Source organism: Stegostoma tigrinum, chromosome 20 (genome assembly GCF_030684315.1).
Source record: "Stegostoma tigrinum isolate sSteTig4 chromosome 20, sSteTig4.hap1, whole genome shotgun sequence".
NCBI lineage: Eukaryota > Metazoa > Chordata > Chondrichthyes > Orectolobiformes > Stegostomatidae > Stegostoma > Stegostoma tigrinum.
In genome coordinates this window covers 6,519,149-6,542,950 of record NC_081373.1, presented here as the reverse complement: position 1 = coordinate 6,542,950, position 23,802 = coordinate 6,519,149, and the positions used below count along the sequence as shown (strand labels likewise).

The 23,802-nt window shown below is 48.9% G+C and overlaps 2 protein-coding genes across 3 annotated transcripts in view; one reads left to right on the top strand and one right to left on the bottom strand.

Annotated features, from left to right (window-relative positions):
• The window catches only part of mrpl43 (mitochondrial ribosomal protein L43), a 32,787-nt gene extending 29,088 nt beyond the window's left edge, over positions 1–3,699 (bottom strand). Inside the window, exons 1-2 of one of the 2 annotated variants that reach the window (XM_059652965.1) lie at positions 3,606–3,699; positions 1,983–2,231 (exon numbers count right to left, since the gene is read on the bottom strand). In XM_059652965.1, coding sequence (XP_059508948.1) covers positions 1,983–2,113 — 131 coding nt within the window. In that variant the 5' untranslated portion in view covers positions 2,114–2,231; positions 3,606–3,699. Of the gene's footprint in view, positions 1–1,982; positions 2,749–3,605 lie in introns of those variants that run through there. The other variant, XM_059652964.1, reaches the window with a different exon arrangement.
• On the top strand, positions 2,223–21,923 carry twnk (twinkle mtDNA helicase). The gene is made up of 6 exons (XM_048551109.2): positions 2,223–2,871; positions 6,620–7,939; positions 12,648–12,888; positions 15,629–15,736; positions 17,110–17,251; positions 19,621–21,923. The coding sequence occupies exons 2-6, from the start codon at positions 6,625–6,627 to the stop codon at positions 19,870–19,872; spliced, it is 2,058 nt and encodes a 685-aa protein (XP_048407066.1). The 5' UTR covers positions 2,223–2,871; positions 6,620–6,624; the 3' UTR covers positions 19,873–21,923.
• The last annotated feature ends 1,879 nt before the right edge of the window (positions 21,924–23,802 follow it).

Here is a 23,802-nt window from a genome sequence, read left to right as displayed (position 1 = left end):
GATTGTTTGGATTGTGTATTGGTGTTGGAATCAAACCCTACATTACTTACATAAATAGTGAACTTTTAAATAACGTTTCCTTTGAATGCCCGATAATGTAATTCACTGTTTAGATTAGATTAGACTCCCTACAGTGTGGAAACAGGCCCTTCGGCCCAACAAGTTCACACCGCCCCTTGAAGCATCCCACCCACACCTATCCCCCTATAACCCACACACCCCTGAACACTACGGGCAATTTAGCATGGCCAATCCACCTAGCCTGCACATCTTTGGACTGTGGGAGGAAACCCACACAGACACGGGGAGAACGTGCAAACTGCACACAGGCAGTCGCCCGAGGGTGGAATGGAACCAGAGTCTCTGGCGCTGTGAGGCTGCAGTGCTAACCACTGAGCCACCGTGGCCGCCCCAATTAAAAGTCCCTGTGTGAACCCAAGGAATGCCACACCTGTAGAGTCAGCAAAACTTCAAATAGATAGACTTCAATGGGGAGGGATGCAATTGAAAAAAAAACAAACTGTGATCGCCTGTAGCTACAGAAAATTAAAGGATGACCATCTCTCTCAGCAAAAAGCCACCTTTCCCATAAATTAAGTCCCAAAGTGCAAACAAATTGGGTATTTTTCCCTTCCAGTAATATGTAGAAAAGAAAGTGGAAAAATTAAATGCAAGCTTGTGGTCGATGTGCGCATTTGTGGAGCGGATGTCTGCGTGTGAGTACTTAGGAGGTCCCTATCCATGAGGTATGGTGGTCTGGATAACACACACCTTAGAACATAGAACACGACAGCGCAGTACAGGCCCTTCGGCCCTCGACGTTGTGCCGACCTGTGAAGCCAAACTGTAGCCTGTCTAACGTAAACTATTCCACTATGATCCATATATTTATCCTTGGGCAGAGAAGTTAAGATGACAAAGAAGTCTTGCTTGGGACCCCTATATCTGGTGAATGCTTTTGTTTGAAACTCTTCCTTCCCATTCCTCAGTCCCAAAGGGAAACACTATAGAACATTATATCATGCAACCATCAGCATTACTTCCCATCGAGGGCAGCCATCTCCTATCTCAACCCTTTCTGTCCCACGCTTTCCTGCTCGAAGGTCAGGGGAATATTCTGATGCTTGTCCTTGGGGACAAATTACATTTAATGGGTTAGTGTTTTAGAGAAGGAAGAAGTTGGGGGAGGGAGAGAGAAAGAAAGAAGGGGCTAGAAGCTTGTAAGGGTTATGAGGACGTTGCCAGGGTTAGAGGCTTTGAGCCTCTAAGGAGACGCTGGATGAAGCTGGGGTTATTTTCCTTACAGCATCAGAGATTGAGGGGGTGACCTGATAGAGGTTTATAAGGTCATGAGGGGCCTGTTAGGACGAATCACCAAGTTCTCTTTCACTGTACTCCTACAATGGGGCACAAGCGACAAGAGAAGGATATTGCATTGACACTGTATTGTAGGGTAGGGGGGAGTCCAAAACTAGAGGGGCACAGGTTTAAGGTGAGAGGGTAAAAATTTTAAAGGGACCTAAGGGGCAACTTTTTCCACACAGAGGGTGGTGTGTGTATGGAATGAGCTGCCAGAGGAGGTGGTGGAGGCTGGTACAATTACATTTAAAAGGCATCTGGATGGGTAGATGAATAGGAAGGGTTTGGAGAGATATGGGCCAAATGCTGGCAAATGGAACTGGATTAGTTTAGGTCAGAGATAATGGGAACTGCAGATGCTGGAGAATCCGAGATAACAAAGTGTGGAGCTGGATGAACACAGCAGGCCAAGCAGCATCTTAGGTGCACAAAAGCTGATGTTTCTTTGATGAAGGGTCTAGGCCCGAAACGTCAGCTTTTGTGCTCCTCTGATGTGCTTGGCCTGCTGGATTAATTCAGGATTGGCTTGGACGGGTTGGGCCTAAGAGTCTGTTTCCATGTTGTACGACTCTATGGCACTAGAGGAAACTGGGAAAGAGCAATGAGATAAGATTCGTACTAACCTGACCCCTCTGCTGCTGGGGGCATCTTTACTGAAGACCAGAGTGACTCTCTTCAGCTGGCAGATATACCTGCCCACTCCATTCTGCAGGACACTCTGCAGAAAACGGCTAGCAGTCCCTCTCGCCGTCATGACTCTCCCCCTCTCTCTCAACGGTGCGACAGGAAGCAATTACATTGATGCACCACTCAAACCATTCCGGCAGCAATGCTCTTCCTTCCTTTCGGTGCAGATGGGCCCATTAGTGAAGCTGCACACTCGGGAGAGGGAATAAAAGCAAAACTGCACTTGTAACGTTGGAAAAGCAAATATGCATTGCGATGCAATTTGTTTATTTTTTTTAAAAAAAAACGCAAAATTAAAACAAAAGTGGGACGTGAGGAGTGCTAAACATTGCAAACAACAAGAAGGGAATATAACGGATGGGAGAGCTGGATAGATAATTGCAGTAGGGGTTCCACACGTAGACAAGCAAAGGGATGCCCTTCGATATAATGTCAGGCAGCGCGTGGTAACTCAGTTCCCGGGTCAACGTTCCAAATCCCCGGGCCAGGGTTCCGCAGCGCGCGCCGCCAGGCGGGCGGCCCACTGTATGTTACACAGTTTGTTACACAAGTTGTTACATATTTTGTTACACTGCCCCCCGTTTGCTACACGTGGGCGCGGAGCCGCTCATTCCGCTCTGAATGCAAACTCTCCATCTCTCCCTCGCTGTCTTGGGTTCGTGGAGTTCCGTGACAGATTCCTTCCAGCAGCAGCAGCCGCCGCCGCCACCGGTGGATCCCGGTGCCTGCAATTTCGCCAGTTTACCATGCGCCGGGTGGAAGCCCCAGGGGAGGGCAGCCGAGCGAATTTGGAGGGATAACGCCGGCGTTTGCATAACCCGATCGGTAGGTAGTGTGCAAACAAACCCTCTATCTTCTCTCCCCTCCCCGTATGTGATCGGTTTTAAATTTTGGCTACTTAAATTATTTGACCATACGCCTTGCGCAGCTCTGTTTTAACAGCGAAGCAATGTAAAGGTGACCCATTGCATTTATACCGCGCAAACCACAGAAGCGGTTTGCTACAGATTCCCACACAGCAATGCTAAAATATCCCAGGGGAAAAATATTGTACCCTCCTCGATTCGGGTGCAGTTTAGGGCTCGGTTGATGGAAAACGTCTTTGAGGTACGTTATTCCTACAGTTTATCTCCTCGTGTCTGTAAACAGTTCCGTTCCCAGCTTTAACAGAAGGCGACTTAACCTGAGATGCACAGTTCATCGCCAATAACTTTTATTCTCCCATTTATTTCCCATTTTCTATTAAGACCCAGAGAAATGTTGATGCACACTTTTCTGATAAAAGACTGACTTGCATTTGTATAGCCCCTCACATGACCACCGCACACAAAGTCCGAACAGCGAATGGAGTGCTTTTGTCGGGACAGTGGCTGATGTCACGTCGCAAATACGGCAAGTTAAAGTGGGTACAAGCAGCAACGTGGAAATAAGGGCTACTGATTGAGAGATAAAAGTTGCCCAGGAGGCTTGGGCTAACTCGATTGGTTCTCTCCCATTCACTGCAGCTGGGTCTTTACGCCTACCTGAACCCACATGCACCTCAGACAGTCTATACTCACCCTGGTACTGCACCAACATGTCAGTCCTTGTGCTTCATCGGAGTTTAAACCCACCATCTGGTGGTTCGGAGGCAAAACTGATCGTCAACAGGAGCTTCCCAGCCAATGATTGATTTTTCTTTTAGTGCCACGTGTACCGAAATACAGTGAAAAGTTAAGTGGATTGGCCAGGCTAAATTGCCTATAGTGTTCAGGGGTGTGTGCGGTATAGGGGGATGCGCCAATGGGCGGTGTGGACTTGTTGGGCTGAAGGGTCTGTTTCCACACTCTAGGGAATCTGATCTAATCTTTACGGGTGGTACAGGCAGCTCACAGCAAGCAAAGGATGTACAGATCAAAAAGACTCAGCAGTGTACAGGTTACATTATTTGATGCTAGAGTCCATTCACCAGGCTGATAGCAGCTGGAAACAAGCTGTTCCTGAACCTGCTGGTGTGTTGTTCAGGCTTCTGTATCTTCTGCCTGATGGAAGAGGATGTAGGAGATCGTTACCGGGGTGTGATGGGTCTTTTTTGATGTTGTCGGCCTTTCTACGGCAGCGAGCCATGTAGATGGAGCCTATGGATGGAAGGTTGGCTTCCGTAATGGTCTGAGCTGTGTGCACCACCTTCTGTAGTTTGGAGATAGTAGGAGCTGCAGACGCTGGAGAATCTGAGATAACAAGGTGTGGAGCTGGATGAACACAGCAGGCCAAGCAGCATCAGAGGAGCAGGAAGGCTGATGTTTCGGGTCTGAAGAAGGATCCTGACCCGAATCGTCAGCTTTCCTGCTCCTCTGATGCTTTATGACCTGCTGTGTTCATCCAGGTCTTCATTTTGTCACCTTCTGTAGTTTCTTATGGTCCTGAGCAGAGCAGTTGCTGTACCAGGCTGCTATGTACCTGGACAGTATACTTCCAGTGGGGCATCTGTAGAAGTTGGTGAGGGATGTTATAGACGTGTCAAATTTCCTGAGCCGCCTGAGGAAGAAGAGGCTTTGCTGTATCTTCTTGACTGTCACATCAACTTGAGCAGTCTAGGACAGGTTGTTGGTTATCGTCATTCTGAGGAACTTGGATCTTCTTGTCCTGGCCAGGACTAAACAAAGGTCACTAGGGCCATCTGTAAAAGAAACTCCTTTAATTTTCATTTATCACGCGTGCAGTGTCTGTGGTTCTGTTTCAAAATCTATCCAAGAAGAGAAGAATTGAGTTGTGTTCTCATTGAAACATGGTACAGGCTTGAGGGGCTGAATGGCTTCTTTGCCTAAAGTCGAACTAAATCAGGGGGTTCATGAAGTTGGTAGCAGGAGAACACATCATGGGGCAGTCCGGTGGCTCAGTGTTTAGCACAGCTGCCTCGCAGCACCAGGAATCCAGGTTCGATTCCACCCTCGGGCGACTGTGTGGAGTTTACACATTCTCCCCCTGTCTGCGTGGGTTTCCTCCGGGTGCTCCAGTTTCCTCCCACAGTCCAAAGATGTGAATGTTATGGTAGATTGGCCAGGCTCAATTGCCTGTAGTGTTCAGGGATATGTAAATTGGGGGTATTAGCCATGGAAAATGCAGAGTCACATGGAAAGGATGGAATGGGGGCATGAATCTGGGTGGGATACTCTTCAGAGGATCGGTGTGAGTTTGATGGGCTGAATGGCCTGCTTCCATGCTGTAGGGATCCTATGATTACATAAGGTGCACATTCCTGATGGGAATGAGCAGCTTCTGTTACTGAGGGATAGAATGGTTATCACTTGGGGAATTTGAGAATGGTGTAAGCCTAGTGGGGCATAGGGTGACTTGGCACCTGTTATTCACTCCGAGAATGTGGGCATCGTTGGCTGGGCCCAGCATTTACTGCCCGTCCCTAGTTGCCCCTTGAGGCAGTGGTGGTGAGCTGCCTTCTTGAATCGCTGCAGTCCCATGTAGGTAGACCCGCGATGCCCTGAAGGAAGGAATTCCAGGATTCTGACCCTACGACAGTGAAGGAACGGTGCTATATTTCCAAGTCAGGATTGGGAGGGGCCTGGAGGGGAACTTGTTGGGGGTGGTGTTCCCATGTATCTGCTCCCTTTGTCCTTCTAGATGGAAGTGATGTTGGGTTTGGGAAGCGCTCTCTAGGGCTGTTTGACATATTTCCGCAGTACATCTTGTAGATGGTATACTTTGCCACTCAGAGTTTATAGATGGTGGGAGAACGGTGAGACTGAGTGCAGAATTTTTGTTTTTAGAGGTTCTGAGAAAGGCGTGAGTGAGGCTGATGATGCAGATATTACTGTAGGGAGCGGGGATCACTAACCCTCACCTCGAAGTGTGAATTGCTTGGAGCTGTAGAGCCAACAGGTCGGGGTTCTATCTCCGTGTACGATGTGGGGTCAAGGACAGAGGGTAATATGATATTCTCACGCTCACATTCTGTTCCTCCATTGGCCCCGTCCCTCCTGAGCTTTGTAATGCTCTTCAAATCATCTGCAATCTCAGCTTTGGGATCTTCATTTGGTTCAAAGTGGGTTCCTCCAGCCTCACATTTTATTATCTTGGAATCTCCAGCATCTGCAGTTCCCATTATCTCTCTCCTCCAGCTGTCAACATTTTAAGCCCTGAGCTGTGCGATTCTCTCTCTCCTTTCAAGAAACTCCTGAAAAATCTTCGAATAATGGCAAATTCTGCAGATATCGGGAGTCTGACACAGACACTGGAGGAGCTCAGTGGGTCTGGCAACATCGGTGGAGAGAGAGAGAAATGGAATTAATGTCCCGGGTCTGGGTAACTCTTCATCAGAACAGTTGTGCAGCTGTCTGCTGGCGGGATCAGGTCTGCTGAGTTTCACCAGTAATTTCTCTCGTTGGCCCACAAAAACCTTCCTTAGTCAAGTTTTAGATCATCCACCTTTCGTGTTAGGATCCAGTCTGACTACATCCCCTTTTGGGAAGTGGCTGCGGTGGATGTTGGGGTTGGGAGGCATTCTCACTGTGCGAAGGGTGCTACAGAAATGCAGTTTGTTGCTGTCATTCATTCGGTTTCTTTTCTCTGCCCACAGGGAGCATGCTGTGCGTGTTTCACCACGGACGCGTCGCGGTTCGGGGGCCGAGCCTGTCGTGGTGGAGTGGGTGCTGGGCATCGGTGCACCCAAGGGGCTGGAGGCTGCCCTCTCCCCTGGGCAGCCCCCCGTCTCTCACCTTCTGCTCCAGGGGCAGTGGGAAGGGCAAGAACCAAGGCCCAGACGAGCCCACGGCTGCTTTCTCTCTGGTGACGGTGACCGAGATCCGGCAGTACCTCCGAGCCAAGGGAGTCCCGTTCCACGACGGTTACAGCTGCCTCCAGGCACCAAGCCCGTTCGCCAGCACAGTACCTGGGCCGAGCGCAGTGACCGCGAAGGAGAACTTCTCCCTGTTCATCGACAAGACAACAGGAGGGTTCGTGTGCAAGGAGAGCCTGCTGGAGGGCAGCTGGAGGGATTTACAGGATTGCCTGGAGGTGATGCAGAAGGAAGGCCGACAGAGCTTGGGCCCCAACGTGCGGCTTGAGGTGCCGGAGAGCGACTGGGAGCTGAGCGAGTGGGAGGCTGAGCTGAGCGAAGCCCGGAGGATCTGGGACGGGGCAGTGGCCTTGCCAGACCTGCCCCGGGATGTGGTGCAGTCGGTCAAGGCCGTGTTCGGGATCGAGAAGGTTCCCGAGGCCACCCTGGGGAAGCTGAGCGTCAGGTATTGCCAGGCCTCTGGGAGTCTAGTGTTCCCCTGGTTCGGAGGCAGAGACTCGGGCCTGAAAGGCCTGAAGCTGCTCTCTGCCAAGCGAGATGGTGAACGACTAAACTACACAGCAATGACGCTACCCCGGGCAGGCCGTTACAACAACCTCTTTGGCCTCCATGTCCTGTCCAGGAAGGATACGGCGCTCGTCCTGACCGCCAGAGAGACTGATTGCCTGGCGGTCAGCTGTTCCACCGGTCTTCCCTGCATCTCCTTGCCCCGCGGGGTCACTTGCCTGCCGCCTGTGCTCCTGCCATACCTTGAGCAGTTCAAGAGGATCACCCTGTGGTTGGGCAGCGACCTCCGGGCCTGGGAGGCCTCCAAGATCTTCGCCCGGAAGCTCAACGTCAAGCGGTGCTACCTGGTGCGGCCCAGCGAGCAGCAGCCCTGCCCTCTCGAGGCTCTGGGGGCTGGTCTCCACCTGGGCAAGATTGTGAAGAGCGCCATGGCGGCCAGCCACAAGTCCATCATCTCCTTCCGTCAGCTCAGGGACGAGGTCTTTGGAGAGTTGGCCAACGTTGAGCAGGTCTCCGGTATCAAGTGGCAGCGCTTTCCTGACCTCAACAAACTCCTCAAAGGCCATCGCAAAGGGGAGCTGACGGTTTTCACAGGTAAAGATAACACTGAAGGGAGTAGGGACACTGGGGGATCTGAAACAAAAGCAGAAATTGCTGGAAAACCACTGCAGGTCAGCAACGTACAAAAAGAAAGCCACTGTTCCAAAATTGGAGGTGTAGAAGACAGCGATGGAGGCTACCTCAGAATGCAAAGGGATTTTGATCAGATGGGCCAATGGGCCAAGAAGGGGTAGATTGAGTTTAATTTAGATAGATGTGAGGTGCTACGTTTTGGAAAGGCAAATCAGGGCAGGACTTATACACTTAATGGTGAGGTCCTGGGGAGTGTTGCTGAGCAAAGAGACCTTGGAGGGCAGGTTCGTAGTTCCTTGAAAGTGGAGTCACAGGTAGGAGTAGTGAAGAAGGTGTTTGGTACGCTTGCCTTTATTAGTCTGTGTATTGTCGATGGTGGTGGAATGGTAGGTAAGGATGAGGAGAACCCTATCGCTGTTGCGGGAGAGAAGACAGGGGATGCGGGCAGAAGTGCAGTAGATGGGTTAGACTCTGTTGAAGGTTACCTACCATCCCACCACCATCCACATCCAGAAGATCATCAGATGCCATTTCCACTACCTTCAGCGAGATGCCAGCACCAGACACGTACTCCCCTCCCCTCTCTTGTCCACCTTCCACAGGGACCATTCCCTGCGGAACACTCTGGTCCATAAGACCATAAGACATAGGAGTGGAAGTAAGGCCATTTGGCCCATCAAGTCCACTCCGCCATTTAAATCATGGCTAATGGGCATTTCAACTCCACTTCCCTGCACTCTCCCCGTAGCCCTTGATTCCTTCTGAGATCAAGAATTTGTTGATCTCTGCCTTGAAAGCATCCAATGTCCCGGCCTCCACTGCACTCTGCGGCAATGAATTCTCCAAGCCCACCACTCTCTGGCTGAAGAAGTGTCATCTCATTTCAGTTTTAAATTTCCCCCTCTAATTTTAAGGCTGTGCCCATGGGTGCTAGTCTCCCCGCCTAAAGGAAACAACTTCCTAGCGTCCACCCCTTCTAAACCATACATTATCTTGTAAGTTTCTATTAGATCTCCCCTCAACCTCCTAAACTCTAATGAGTACAATCCCAGGATCCTTAGCCATTCATCATACGTTAAAACTACCATTCCAGGGATCATCCGTGTAAATCGCCGTAAAATTCTGTGTGAATTTCCGCTGGACACGCTCCAGGGCTGGTATGTCCTTCCTGAGGTGTGGGGCCCAAAATTGGGGACAGTGTTCTAAATGGGGCCTAACTAGAGCTTTATAAAGCCTCAGAAGCACATCACTGCTTTTATATTCCAACCCTCTTGAGATAAACGGCAACATTACATTCGCTTTCTTAATTACGGACTCCACCTGCAAGTTAACGTTTAGAGGATCCTGGACCAACGCTCCCAGATCCCTTTGTGCTTCTGCTTTGCGAATTTTCTCACCGTTTAGAAAATGGTCCATGCCTGTATTCTTTTTTCCAAAGTGCAAAACCTCGCATTTGTTCACATTTAATTTCATCAGCCATTTCCTGGACCACTCTCCTAAACTGTCTAAATGTTTCTGCAGCCTCCCCACCACCTCAGTACTACCTGCCTGTCCACCTATGTTTGTATCATCGGCAAATTTCGCCAGAATGCCCCCAATCCCTTCATCCAGATCATTAATATATAAGGTGAACAGCTGCACCCCCAACACTGAACCCTGTGGGACACCACTTGTCACCGGTTGCCATTCTGAAAAAGAGCCTTTTATCCCAACTCTCTGTCTTGTCAGACAGCCAATCCTCAATCCAAGCCAGTAGCTCACCTTGAACACCATGGGCCCCCACCTTGCTCAGCAGCCTCCCGTGAGGCACTGTATCAAAGGCCTTTTAGAAGTCTAGATAGATAACATCTACTGGGTTTCCCTGATCCAACATACTTGTTACCTCTTCAAAGAATTCTAACAGGTTTGTCAGGCACAACCCCCCCTTACTAAATCCATGCAGACTTGTTCTAATCTGACCCTGCACTTCCAGGAATTTAGAAATCTCATCCTTGACAATGGATTCTAGAATTTTACCAACTACCGAGGTTAGGCTAATCGGCCTATAATTTTCCATCTTTTGCCTTGATCCTTTCTTAAACAGGGGGGTTACAACAGCAATTTTCCAATCATCTGGGACTTTCCCTGACTCCAGTGACTTTTGAAAGATCACAACCAAAGCCTCCGCTATTTCCTCAGCCACCTCCCTCAGAACTCTAGGATGTAGCCCACACTTCCTTCACCCCCAACACCTCCCCATAGCCATATGGCACCTTCCGCTGGAACTGGTGAAGGTACGACACCTGCCCATTTACCTCCTCCCTCCCCAGAATCCAAAGATCCAAACATACCTTCCAGGTGAAGCAACACTTCACCTGCCCTTCCCAGAATCTGGTCTACTGCATTCGCTGCTCACAATGTGGTCTCCTCTACACTGGGGAAATGAAGCGTAGACTGGGTGACCGCTTCGCAGAACATCTACATTCTGCTCACAAAAAAGGGCCCTGAACTACCTGTTGCCTGCCACTTTAACACAGCACCCTGCTCCCAGGCCAACATCTCTGTCTCTGGCTTGCTGCAGTGTTCCAGTGAAGCCCAACACAAGCTGAAGGAACAACACCTCATTTTCCACTTGGGGACCCTACAGCCCTCTGCACATAATATTGAGTTCAATAATTTTAGGGCCTAAACTCTCCCATGTCCCTGCATCCCCCTCCCCCACCCCACACACCAGGCCTTGTTACCACACAGCCTGCCATTACACACCCCCTGTTGTTAGTCCCCATGAACAACTGTTCACTGTCCCAATCTGATCATTAGCAACTCCTTTGTCCAACTGTCTTTCTCTCGCTTTGGGCTCTATTCTGTCATCTATTCCCTACCCCACCCACCTCCCTGTTTTCTGCGTATAACCTGACATTTTCCCACCTGAGGCAGGGATTAATGTTGCTTTTTCCTTCACCGATACTGCCAGACCTGCTGAGCTTTTCCAGCAACTTCTATTTTTCTTCCTGATTTATAGCATCTGCGGTTCTTTCGGTTGTAATCGAGTATAGGAGTAGGGCCATCATGTTGCAGCTGTACGGGACATTGGTGAGGCCCCTCTTAGAATATTGCAAACAAATGTGAAACTTGAAAGGGCTCAGAACAGATTTACAAGGATGGTGCCAGGGTTGTAGGGTTTGAGCTACAGGGAGAGGCTGAATAAGCTGGGACCATTTTCCCTGGACCGTCAGAGGTTGAGGGATGACCTTATACAGGTTTATAAAATCATGAGGGGCATGGATAGGGTGAATAGACAAGGTCTTTACCCTAGGGGTGAGGGAGTCCAAAACTAGAGGGAATAGGTTTATGGTGACTTTGGAAAGATTGAAAAAAGGTCCAAGGGGTAACTTTTTCATTGTATGGAATGAGCTTCCAGAGGAAGTGGTGGAGGCTGGTACAGTTACAGCATTGAAAAGGCATCTGGATGGGTGCATGAATAGGAAGAGTTCAGACGGATATGGGCCAAATGCTGGCAAATAGGACTCAGTCGGATTTGGATGTCTGGTTGGCTTGGATGAGTTGAATCATAGGGCCTGTTTCCATGTTATGTGACTCTGTGACTCTCGGTAATTGAATAGGAGAGAGGTTAGAGGGATATAGGCCAAACACAGGCAAATGGGACTAGTTTAGTTTGGGTAACTTGGCCGGGAAGGATGAGCTGGACTGAAGGATCTGTCTCTATGCTGTAAAACTATGACTAAGCCTGGCAGCATCTGTGCAGAGAAATCAGAATTAATATTTGAGGTCTGTTGACCCTTCCTCAGAACTGACCTGCTGAGATTTTCCAGCAGTTTCAGTTTTCACAGTTAGTTTGGTCAACGATCCCAGTGAATGTTCGCAAAGGGTGGGGGAGAGCAACTAGATAAGTCCATGTTTTAGTTTGGTACTGAGATCTTGGGGTGTGTAATGGGGTAGGTTAGCTCAGTTTATCTGGGCACCTGTTTTCAGAAACAGACTGGTACCAGCAGTGTGTGTTCAATTCCCACAACCAGCAGAGGTTGCCCTGAAGGGGGTCTCCCTCTCAACCTCTCCTCTTGTCTGGGACGTAGTGACCCTCAAATTAAACCATCACCCAATGTCCCTGTCTGATGAGAGAGCAGCCCTATTGTCCTCTATGACAACATTGTCTTTACCTTAGTACATGATGTGGGTGTCGCCGGCTAGGCAGCATTTATTGCCCATCTGTAATGGCCCAGAGGGCAGTTGTGAGTCAACCACGTCGCTGTGGGTCTGGAGTCACATGTAGGCCAGACCAGGTAAGGATGGCAGTTTCCTTCCTTAAAGGACATTAGTGAACCAGATGGGTTATTCCTGACAATTGGCAATGGATTCAAGTTAATCATTAGATTCTCAATTCCAGATATTTAAAAAAAATTGAATTCACAAAATGCCGTGGGCCGGATTCGAAACCAGGTCTCCAGAACATGACCTGGGTCTCTGGATTAACAGCCCAGCGATTAAAACCACTGGGCCAGCGCCTCCCCATAACTCATGGCTTTTTAAGACTCAGGTTCACAATGACATTTGACATCAAAGGCATACTGTGTTTCTCTGTAGTGGTTGTGTTTGATAGGGACTGGGTAACCCAGGGCAACCAAACTGGGAGCTGGCATATCATAAACGCCCAACTCTGTCTTGTCAATAGGGTCTACAGGCAGTGGGAAGACCACCTTCATCAGTGAGTATGCCCTGGACCTCTGTATCCAAGGTGTGAACACCCTGTGGGGAAGCTTTGAGATCAACAATGTGCGTCTGGCCAAGATTATGCTGACTCAGTTTGCGATGCAGCGCCTGGACGATCAGCTGGAGAAGTACGACGAGTGGGCGGACAAGTTCGAGAACCTGCCGCTGTACTTCATGACGTTTCATGGCCAACACAGCATCAAGTAAAGTATTTGGCCGGGGTGACTCAGTGGCCACTTTGTGTTTTTCACACAGTTAGTCCTCCCAAGGGTAGGAAGCCAATAGGTTGGCGCAGACCTGATGGGCCGAAGAGCCCCTCCTGCACTGTGTGACTTTCAGTGCAGGAGGGAAGAATGTCCAGGGAGTGACCCCGATGAGGAGAGGTGGAGAGGGTCAGGGAGGGAGTTCTAGAGCCTGAGGCCTAGGTGGCTGCGCAGTGGAGAGATCAGGAGCAGAACTGTGCGAGAGGCCAGTATTAGGATGGTACACAGGTCCTGGAGGGTTGTAGCACCAGTACTGAAACTCTGAGGACAGTCACTCTCACTTTGAGTACGTTAACCTTGTTTCCTTTTGACAGAACCCGCACCTTAATTGCCTCTGGCACAGCCCCGGCCTGCAGGCTGGCACATGGCGGTAAGGTGAGAGTTGTGAGTGAGAGCGCCGGGTCTTTGCCTCCTGTTTGTGAGCCTTTCCTGGTGGCCAAGCTGCTGTGGGAAGTACCCGCGCTTGTGTGTCAGGACAGAATCCATCGCTGACTCTCCGCTCATTACCAGAATGAGAGGGGTGGGAGAGGCAGTGGGGGACGGGGGAAATAGATAGAGAGATCCACTTCAGGGCATTGAACTTAGAGTCTCTACAGTGCTGGAAACAGGCCATTCAGCCCATCAAGTCCACACCAAACCTCTGAACAGCATTCCACCCAGACTCTTTCCCCCTACCCTATCCCTGTGACTCCTGCATTCCCCAGTTAGTCCACCCTAACTTGCACATCCCTGGATGCTGTGGGACAATTTAGCACGGTCACCCCACCCTAACCTGCGCATCTTTAGACTGTGGGAGGAAACCAGAGCACCCGGAGGAAACCCACACAGGCACGGGGAGAATGTGCAGACTCTGACACAGAGATAGTCACCCGAGAATGGAATCGAGCCTGGCGCCGTGAGGCAGCAGTGTTGAGTTGGCACATAGCCATGGGAAATGCAGGGTTACAGGGATAGGGTAGAGGGTGGGTCAATAGGGACTTGATGGGCTGAATGGACTGTGTCCACGCTGTAGTGATTCTATGAAGATTCTACACCAGGCAATGAAGGATAGAGAATATGACCATCTTTGCACACTTGAGAAGCAGATACACATTAGAACAATGCAGATTGTACTTGAATAATCATTCTTTGGCCCCCTGTTTTATTGAGTCCTTTCTCGTCTTCTGTCTTGCAGCCGTCCTGACTGTTGCTCCTGATTTAACAGAACTGTAATTTCTTTAACTAGTTCTCTCCACAGATTTGGAGACTAGCTCCCTAGTTTATACCATCACCAGTAACCATGTCCTGCCACTGGGTGGGAAGAAGCATTGCTTTTCCAATTTACATATCAGTTTGACCCGTGGACCAGCTGTTGAGTAGCATCAACGCATTGTAATCCTGTCGCTGAGATTTCAGGGGATTGCCCCTTTTCCTAGGCACAGTCACGGCTGCTCGGGGATAATTGATTGGGTTATCAGCTCATAGAAGGGAGCGGGGATGGGGTGGAGGCTGGGCTGACACTTTCAGAAATCCATCAAGTTGGCCCCGTTCCATCTTCCCACAGCTAGTCCTGCAAATGCCTTCCCTTCCAGAATTTAGTTGATTCTCCAACACGTTCCACATCTCAGCTTGATAAAGATTTCTTTTTGTGTTCCCTCGCCTTCTGCCCCTGACCTTCCGTTGTTGGCACTGCTTTACTGCCACAGTACAGCACAGAGGAAGGTCCTTCGGCCGGTCCAGACTGCTGCTGTCATAAACAGCCACCTCACTGTTCAGCCCTTCTCCAGGACATGACCTATAACCTTGGTACGGCAAGTGTACAATTTAGTACGACTTAATCCATGAGGATTCAAGAGCATCGGAGGCTGAGGGGTGACCTTCTAAAGTTTGTGAGGGGCATGGATAGGACAGATAGCCAAGGCCTTTCCCCCAGGGTATGGGGGTCCAAAACTAGAGGGCGTAAGTTTAAGGTGAGAGGGGAAAGATTTAACAGGGATCTGATGGGCAACGTTTTCACAGACGGTGGTGCGTGTATGGAATGAGCTGCCAGAGGAAGTGGTGGGGATTGGTACAGTGACAACATTTAAAAGGCATCTGGATGGGTATAGGAATGGGAAGGGTTTAGGGGGATATGGACCAAATGCTGGCAAATGGGACTAGATTAATTTGGGATATCTGGTTAGCATGGACAGGTTAGGCCGAAGGGTCTGTTTCCGTGTTGCACACTTTGTGACTTCATGACTCTCAAGACTGCAATCAAATCTATCCTTGACGTTCTGTGGTCTGAGGAGAACAATCCCAGCTTCTCTTAGTCACAGGATTGTTAAAGCACAGAAAGAGACCATTCAGCCCTTTGTATCAGAGGTAATGGGAACTGCAGATGTTGGAGAATCTGAGATAACTAAGTGTGGAGCTGGATGAACACAGCAGGCCAAGCAGCATCTCAGGAGCACAAAAGCCCATTGTGCCTGTTCAAATCCAGTCTGCCCACACATATCAATGGTGGAACAAGGGAACAGACGCAGTGTTGGAAAGGACAGCTCCACACTGTTGACAACACTGAAAGGGTCTGACTTTGTTGAGCCTCTTGGAATTCTCGTGTTTGCAAGGTGTTTTTTATTTGTGCTCTGGCCTGTGATTGAAAGCAGTGTAGTGTTTTATAACCTGGGTGAATCTAACACCATCTCTGTTTGTAATGCAGGTCAGTTATCGACACAATGCAACATGCGGTTTACATGTATGACATCAGCCACGTCATTATAGACAACCTGCAGTTCATGATGGGACAGGAACACTTCACCATTGACAAGTAACTGAACCTCTTTTTATATAAAACACGGGACAAATTATGAATGCAAGGTCTTTTACTCTGTATGAACTTTGCAACTAGATGTTAGCACCTTTCCAAGAACGGAGGTAATTCTCCAGGTTCTGTGGTTTATATCGAAGTCTCCTGGAAATCAGTGGGAACTCTGTTTTCCCAGAGCTGTTGTCCTCCGTTCATGCTGTGCTGCTCTCATCGCTGCTTCCACCCAATGTGGAGTCTGTTCATTCTGTGGAAAGGCTGACTGGGTGTGAAATAAAACATATCAAAGTAGGCCGCTCAGCCCATCGAGTCTCCTCCACCCCTCTGTACAACCTGAGCCTAACTCCCTCCCTGATAGTGCTGTGGGACCTGTTTCATCTGCTTGAGAAGGTGGCTAACCACAGTCCCCTGTCGAGGGCAGTTAGGGCTGGGCAGTCCGTACTGCCCATCCAGCCAATCCTATCAAATCTGTCAGGCTTGATGCTCATTGATTCTCAGTGCTGTTCCCTCCCTCGCTCATACTCCCACGCCTCCTTCTCCCCCTCCCCCCAAAGTCTTTTGCTGCGAGGAAGCCCATTGACCTGAATGGAACTTCGTATCATTCACAAGAAGATTTTTGGGTCTGACAGCGATCGGGAGGATTTAAGGGCTCCGAGGCTATGTCTGTGACTACCTTGTGGACAACTATCACTGTAGCCTCCCCCGTTCCCCCGGCCTCCCACCACCACCCCCCTGCTCCAAGAGCACTGGAAGGAAGGGAGGCGATGGCCCAGTGGTATTATCGCTGGGCTATTAATCCAGAGACCCAGATAACGTCCTGGGGAGCTGGGTTCGAATCCCGCCACAGCAGATGGTAGGATTTGAATTCAGTAAAATATCTGGAATGAAGAACCTAATGATGACCATGAATCCATTACTGAATGTCAGGAGAAACACATCTGGTTCACTAATGTCCTTTAGGGAAGGCATCTGCCATCCTTTACCTGGTCTGGGCCTTTGTGTGACTGCAGACCCACAGCGATGTGGCTGATTCTCAAATGCCCTCTGGGCAATTAGGGATGGGCAATGAATGCTGCCCTGGCCAGCGATGCCCTCATCCTGTAAATGAATAAAATCAAAGGAAAGAAGACTTTTCAATCCTGCTCCACCCCTTCAGTTGCATCAAGGGCAGGGTTCCAGCTCTCCTTGTGTCTTTGTGAGAGGGAGTGTTCCCTGTTTCCAGTTTGAAAGTTATACCATGTGGTTCTGGACTCTCTTCCCCCTGTCCCCCACCCCAGACAGGGGATGGGGAGAGGGAACCCTGCCTGACGAGACAGGTGAACCATTTAATTCCCTGTGCCCTGGGCAAAAGCTAAAAGGCTGTCCTTGTACCTCAGGTTTTCCGCGCAGGATTACATTGTCGGGACATTTAGGAAGTTTGCTACGGACAATAGCTGTCATGTGACTCTGATCATCCACCCCAGAAAGGAGGACGATAACAAGGAACTGCAGGCAGCTTCAATCTTCGGGACTGCCAAGGCAAGTCAAAGTCTTCTCTTTAACACAGTGACCATCACGAGGGCCTGGGGTGGTTTGCTGTAAATCACTCGTGATTGTTCTCACTCTGCATTGCGCTGCGTTTCTGTGAATGAGCACCCATCCAAAACTCCGCTGCCCTTATCTGAACTCTCACCGAGTCCTGTTTACCTACTGCACCTTTTATCCGCTGATCCTTACACCAGCGTTTGTGAATATGCTCAATTCCATGCTCCGGTCCCTCCCTAAAACCAAGACCACCGGCCCCTCTCTCTCTCGTGCTCCCTTCCTCCAAACCTGCTACCTTCTTCCAAACCTGAGTTTCCTCTTTGTCCCTTTCGGAGGTAATCGCTGTGATTGCTTGGACATTAAATGCTTGGTGCCCCTCCCTCTGTCTCTCCCTGCTTTACGTTTGAACACTGATACAAATGGAAGCCGATGGCCTCGATCTTATGTCTGTTTGAGGTGCGACGTGCTCGCCCCACTGCTCTGACCTGGCCCAGCGATGGAACCGAGATGGTAATGCTTCCAAACATCGCTCTGTAATATTACAAACAGCACCTAACCCTAGGGACCATCTAATATCCTCCTGGTTTTGAATTGTTTGATGTCACATTGCCTCTGAAATAACACTGCATTCTGAGTGGTACAGGTGCTAGGGTTTGACTCAGCATTGAGTGCTCTCCCTGGTTTCATAATTGACATTGGTTAGGCCACTTTTGGAATAATGTGTGGAATTCTGGTCTCCCTGCTATCAGAAGGATGTTGCAAACCTACAAATGACTTTGAAGAGATTTACAAGGATGTTGCCAGGGCTGGAGGGTTTGAGCTACAGGGAGAGACTGAATAGACTGGGGCTATTTTCCCCGGAGCATCAGAGGCTGAGGGGTGACCATGTAGAGGTTTATAAATCATGAGGGGAATGGACAGGGTGAATAGACAAGATCTTTCCCTGGGGGTGAGGGGATCAAAAACTGGCGGGCATAGGTTTAAGGTGAGAGGGGAAAGCTTTAAATGGGACCTAAGAGGCAGAGGGTGGTGTGTGTGTGGATTGAGCTCCCAGAGGAAGTGGTGGAGGCTGGTACATTTACAGCATTTAAAAGGCAGCTGGATAGGTACATGAATAGGAAGGGTTTAGAGGGATGTGGGCCGAATGCTGGCAAATGGGACTAGATTTATATAGGATATCTGGTCGAGTTGGACGAAATGATTTGTTTCCATGCTGTACATCTCTATGACATTATCTGTTTGATACAAGTGAAAATTGAGCTGGATCATTTCAGAGCATGGTCATGGTGCAGCCTTTTACTGGAGAATTGGCCACGCTGAGTGAGGACGGTAGATATCCCTCGCTGAAGGGCATTAGTGAACAGGAATGAGTTTTATGATAATCTATTCCTGCCATGACCGTCATTGGGGACTAGCTTTCTAATTCTGGATTTATATCATTGATCTCAGGGGTGACGAGCTCCAGGTACGTGGATGTAATGGAGCATTCAGCGCTGTTCTTGGGCCAGAGGAGGTCGAGGGAAGAATTGATCGCGGGTTTTAAAATCACAAGGGATCCGGGTGGGGTAGGTGGCGAGCAAGTGTTCCCATTGGTGGAAGGGTTGAGAACAAGAGAGCACAGATTCAACCTAATTGACAAAATGAACATTGGCAACACAGGGGAGAAAACCGTTTTTTCTCCGAGTGTTTAGGGTCTGGAACATACTGCCTGCGAGTGTGGGGGAGGCAGGTTCACTCGAGTGGCTAGATATCTTACTTTAATGCTGTCGAGTTCCCAAATCAGCAACCTGTGGGAAATTGTAGCTCCCACCCATTTAGCCACACCTCCCTCTGGGTTTTCCAAATCCTGAGACATTTCTCTTCGCTCTGGGTTAATATTCTGTGGTTGAAGGTGACTTTTCATCCCCCTGGGACCAATTGGAATCAGACAGTCGTACAGATCTCCAGGAAAGATAAAGGCCCTTCAGCCCATCGAATTTGTGCTGGTCAATAAACAGCCACCTAACTATTCTAATCGCATTTCCCAGCACTTGGCCCATTGCCTTGTATGCCTTGGCATTGTAAGTGTGTATCTAAATCCTTCTTGAATGTTATGAGGGCCCACCCTTAAAGGTTGAGAGTCCCATAATCCCACCAGCATCTGGATGAAAACGTTCGGCTCACATCCCATTGAAACTTCCTGCCCCTTACCTTCAATCTGGTCATTGATCTCTCCCTCACGGGGAGAGGTTTATGTTCCCAGATAGTCTTCCTGTTGAGTATTTGCTGTCAGGGAAGTGAGTGGGCAAGGTGCGGTGGTGAGTGGGGTTGGTGGAGGATTGGCTGAAACAGTGACTTAGCTTGTGCTGTTTGCTTGGGCCCAGGCAAGCCAGGAAGCTGACAACGTGGTCATTCTTCAGGATAAGAAGCTGGTCTCCGGCCAGGGCAAGCGCTACCTGCAGGTGGTGAAGAATCGCTTCGACGGAGAGCTGGGAATCTTCCCGCTGGAGTTCAAGAAGGATTCACTAACCTTCTCTCCTGTCAAGGGGAGAGCCAAGCTAAGGAAGGTGAAGGAGGACAGCGACAACACCCCAGAGCAGCCCGGGAAGTCCACCAATGCCAAAGAGAAAAAGTGACAGAGAAGCCCCTCCCGCTTAGGAAGGAGAACTGGCGGAGGAGGGGAGCATGGCGGCCATTAGCCTCCCACTTACTGTGAACTCAGGATCCACAATTGTGAGGTTTCCTGTCGCGTTAACACTCACAACAGCTTGGCAGGACGGTGGAACCAGCACCCATCCTTTAACTGGGGGACCTCGGCCAGTGGGGCGGGCCTGGCTGCCTTCTCAGTGGGAGCGTGGACCTTCCTTAATCCGTTTCCTTCAGAGATCAGCCTCCAGTGCCCCATTACATTCTCAGCACTATCGTCCTGTGGGACAATGATACTGACAGAACTTTTAAAACACTCAGTAACTGTTTTGGTCCGCAGAATTGTTGTCATTTACTGTCCATCCCAATCTTCGACCTGTCCTTAACCTTACTTGTGGCCCAGTTCCATCTTCCCTCCTCCTCTTCATCAATAACATAAAGGCCCTGTCCCCCCCACCTTCCAGTCTTGAAGAAAGATCACTGAACTCAAAACATTAAGTTTCCCTTCCCACAGACGCAGAGTTTTTCTGGAATCTTCTACATTTGATTCAGAGTCTTAGAAGTGATTGAAAATGGCAGCTATTACTAACCCACCTTAAACCTAAACCCACAGTCTGTCCTTCACAGAGACAGACAAAAAAAACGCCTGTAGATTTTCTCTGCAGCGGACCTGAAGGCAAAGAAAGAAAGGACTTGCATTTATATATCACCTTGCATGGCCTCAGGACTCCTAAAGTACTGTACGGTCAGTGATGCTCTGCAGTCCAATTGTTGATTCATTCTCAGCCCCAGTGAGAGAGACTTACTGAATCCAGGGTACACAGAGCTGGCGTCCGTTGTCTCCATCGCTGACCAATGCCCGACAAGAGAACTGACAATGAGAATGCTTGAAATTTATTGCCTTTTATTTTAGTATTTGTTTGTGATGGACTGCAGCCAAATTTGGGAACCTAATTCCCTGATGTTGACAGACTGAGTACAGCCCATCACTGGCCGTCCAGTTTTACAGTCCCCATCACCTCCAGCTTCAGCTGTGAAGGTGCTGTTTGGAAATGACCAGGAAGAGAGCTGCAGGTACTGGGAATCAGAAACGAAAGCAGGAAATGCTGGAAACACTTGTTGCGGCTGGACACTTTGTGGAAAGAGAAAACAAACTCATGTTTCAGCTTGAAGACTTTGCAGCAGAACAGAGATGTGTGAATGGTTTTCGGTGTAAAATATTTAACGCTGTTTCTCCTTTCACAAGATGGCCGGTGTTTTCCAGTATTTTGGATTTTTATGTAAAAACTGTGAGGCCCTTTCTAGGAATACCTGTGATTATGTGTCTGCATCTGTCTGTGTTTGTCTGTGACTGTCTGTCTCTGTCTGTCCCTGTGTCTGTCTGTCTGTGACTGTCTCTGTTTGTTTATCTGTCCATGTGTGTGTGTCTGTCTGTCTCTGATGCCTGGATATGTGCCTTCCAATGAGTTTGCCTTTCAGTACATGCATATCCAGGTGTGTGTATGTGCACAGTACATATTCATGTGGGTTTCTAACCCAACTAACTACCTCCTTGTTTACCAAAGCACATACACTTGCTCTCCTTTCGAAACCTGGAGATTTTTATGTTCACATAATTATCTCAAACTTGGTTCCATCCTATGACCTGTTCTCAAGCTGGAGCTGAAGGAATGAATTTGACCCTGATTAAAACTGCTGAGGAAGGCATTAATATGTTTAATTCTGCTCCCTGTTCCTATCACAGAGGCTGTGACACTGATCTGATTGTGTTGCAGTGTACGATTGTTTCATTCTGAGTCCTGTGCTAGATGCACTGCCTGTGTACGTATCTCGGGATCACGTGCTTCTTAAAAGATGACTGTCTACTTTGAACTTTGAGCTGAATTATGCACCATTTTCCCATCCAATCCTTTTTAAAACAAAATCATGCTTTATTTCCAATGTCGCTACTAAGAGCTAGAATTAATTATGCAAATTTGATTTGATTAGAGATTATGTCTGACTATTCATCACGTTTCTGATGTCATCTTTTGTAATAAAATGGAACATTGCACTGTGTCTGCTGACTTTTAAAACTCTTCAGATTTGCAACAACTTTCCACAGATGTCAGGTGAGCGAGAATGAACCTGATAGGGTTCAGGACAGACTGAAGATGTGCTTAGAATTTGGAACTTGCTATTGCAAAGCGTGGGCGAGTAGCACAAAGTGCATTCTAGGTGAAGCCGGACAAGTACATGAGAGCGGAGAGAACAGAGAGATTTGTTAATAGCGTTTCGAGCAGACTCTGTGAAATATGAAGCTTGGCCATGAACACTCTGCTATCTACTTTCTCATCACCAGATGGTGCTAAATCTCTGTACCAGCATTTGAAAGAAGGTTTGCAAGGAGAAACTCCACAGTGAAAGGGAGGAGAGCTCACTTGTCAAGGAATTTTCTTGTTTGTACCTCAGATATGTGTGTCCCTGGCTGGGACAGCATTTGTCCTAAAATAACAAGGTGTAGATCTGGATGAACACAGCAGGCCAGGCAGCATCAGAGGAGCAGGAAAGCTGCCGTTTCGGGTCTGGACCCTTCAGAAATGGGGAAGGGGATGAGGCTCTGAAATAGAGGGAGGGAATTGATGATAGAAGGATAGAGGAGCAGATAGGTGGAGAGAAGACAGACATGTGAAGGAGGTGGGGTTGGAGTCAGTGATGGTGACTGTAGGTTGGGATGGGGGGTGGTCAGTGGGGAGGGAGGACAGACAGGTCAAGGAGGCAGGATGACGCTGGTAGATAGGAGGTGGTGGGGGTTGAGGGAGGATGGGGGGATAGGTGGCGGGAAGGGACGAACCAGTAGGGGGGTGGGAACGAGCTGGGCTGGTTTTGGGATACGGTGGGGGAAGGGGAGATTTTGAAGCTTGTGAAGTCCGCATTGATACCCTTGGCCTGCAGGGTTCCCAAGTGGAATAATGGGATGCTGTTCCTCATCCCTAATTGCCCTTGAGAAAGTACCTTCTTGAAGTGATGCTGTCTGTCTGTAGGTACAACCAGAAGTGTTTCGTAAGAGCAGCTCAGGACAGTTGGGTGACCTGAACAGGCCCCTCATATATTCGAGTCGATCTTTTCCTGCATCTCCTCTGTAGCTGTAACACTATATTCTGCCTTCAGTTCTAATACCCTGATGTACTTCTGTAAGGTACAATTTGTCTGGGTAGCATGCAAAACCATACTTTTCACTGTATCTTGGTACTTGTGACAACAATAAATCAAAACTGGGAGCACTTAAGAGTGGGTTTGGAGTCACATGGATGCTGAGTGAGGTACCCTGATGGGTGTGCATGATCCAGATGGGTCCAGCATTTTATTCCAGATTTATTAATTCATTCGGTTTGTGGTGGGATTTGAACTTGTGATTCTATTGCAAGTCTCCAATCATTTGGGCCACTGGTGTGACTGACATTACTGTGCATTCCTGTCCCTGTAAATACAGAAGTTTGAAAAGAGTTGTTAATCTGAAATAATGATAACTTGCAAGTGTTGGTGCACTGTGTACTTTATTTATTTGTTCCTTGGACGGGCTTGGACTTTGTTACAACAACAACTTGCATTTGTGTAGTACTGTGTAAACTTAGAAAATACCCCGATGGGAATTGCTGAGGGCTGAGGATCTCGTGTGCGAGGAGGCCGTTTTGTTTTAATATCAAAGAGCGCTAGAGAAACCCAGCGGCTGTGGCAGTGTGTGTGGAGAGAAAAATCCAAGAGATTTTCTTGTGCCCTGAAGAGGGGTCGCCAGTCTGGCGAGCTATAAAAGTCTTTGGAAATACAAATCAGCAGGAATTTGTTTTCGCCCAGACTGTGCTGGGAACTTGGAAGGCACTAAGAGTGGCAAAGATAGAAATCCATTTGGGTGTCAAGGCGTGTGAAGCTACATACCAAGC

Bases quoted from the DNA above. Each gene is read 5' to 3' on its own strand.
- twnk (XM_048551109.2), top strand. From the start codon at position 6,625: ATGCTGTGCGTGTTTCACCACGGACGCGTCGCGGTTCGGGGGCCGAGC. The intron at 12,889-15,628 runs GTAAAGTATTTG...TTTGTAATGCAG, and splicing joins CATGGCCAACACAGCATCAA to GTCAGTTATCGACACAATGC. The intron at 17,252-19,620 runs GCAAGTCAAAGT...GCTTGGGCCCAG, and splicing joins CAATCTTCGGGACTGCCAAG to GCAAGCCAGGAAGCTGACAA.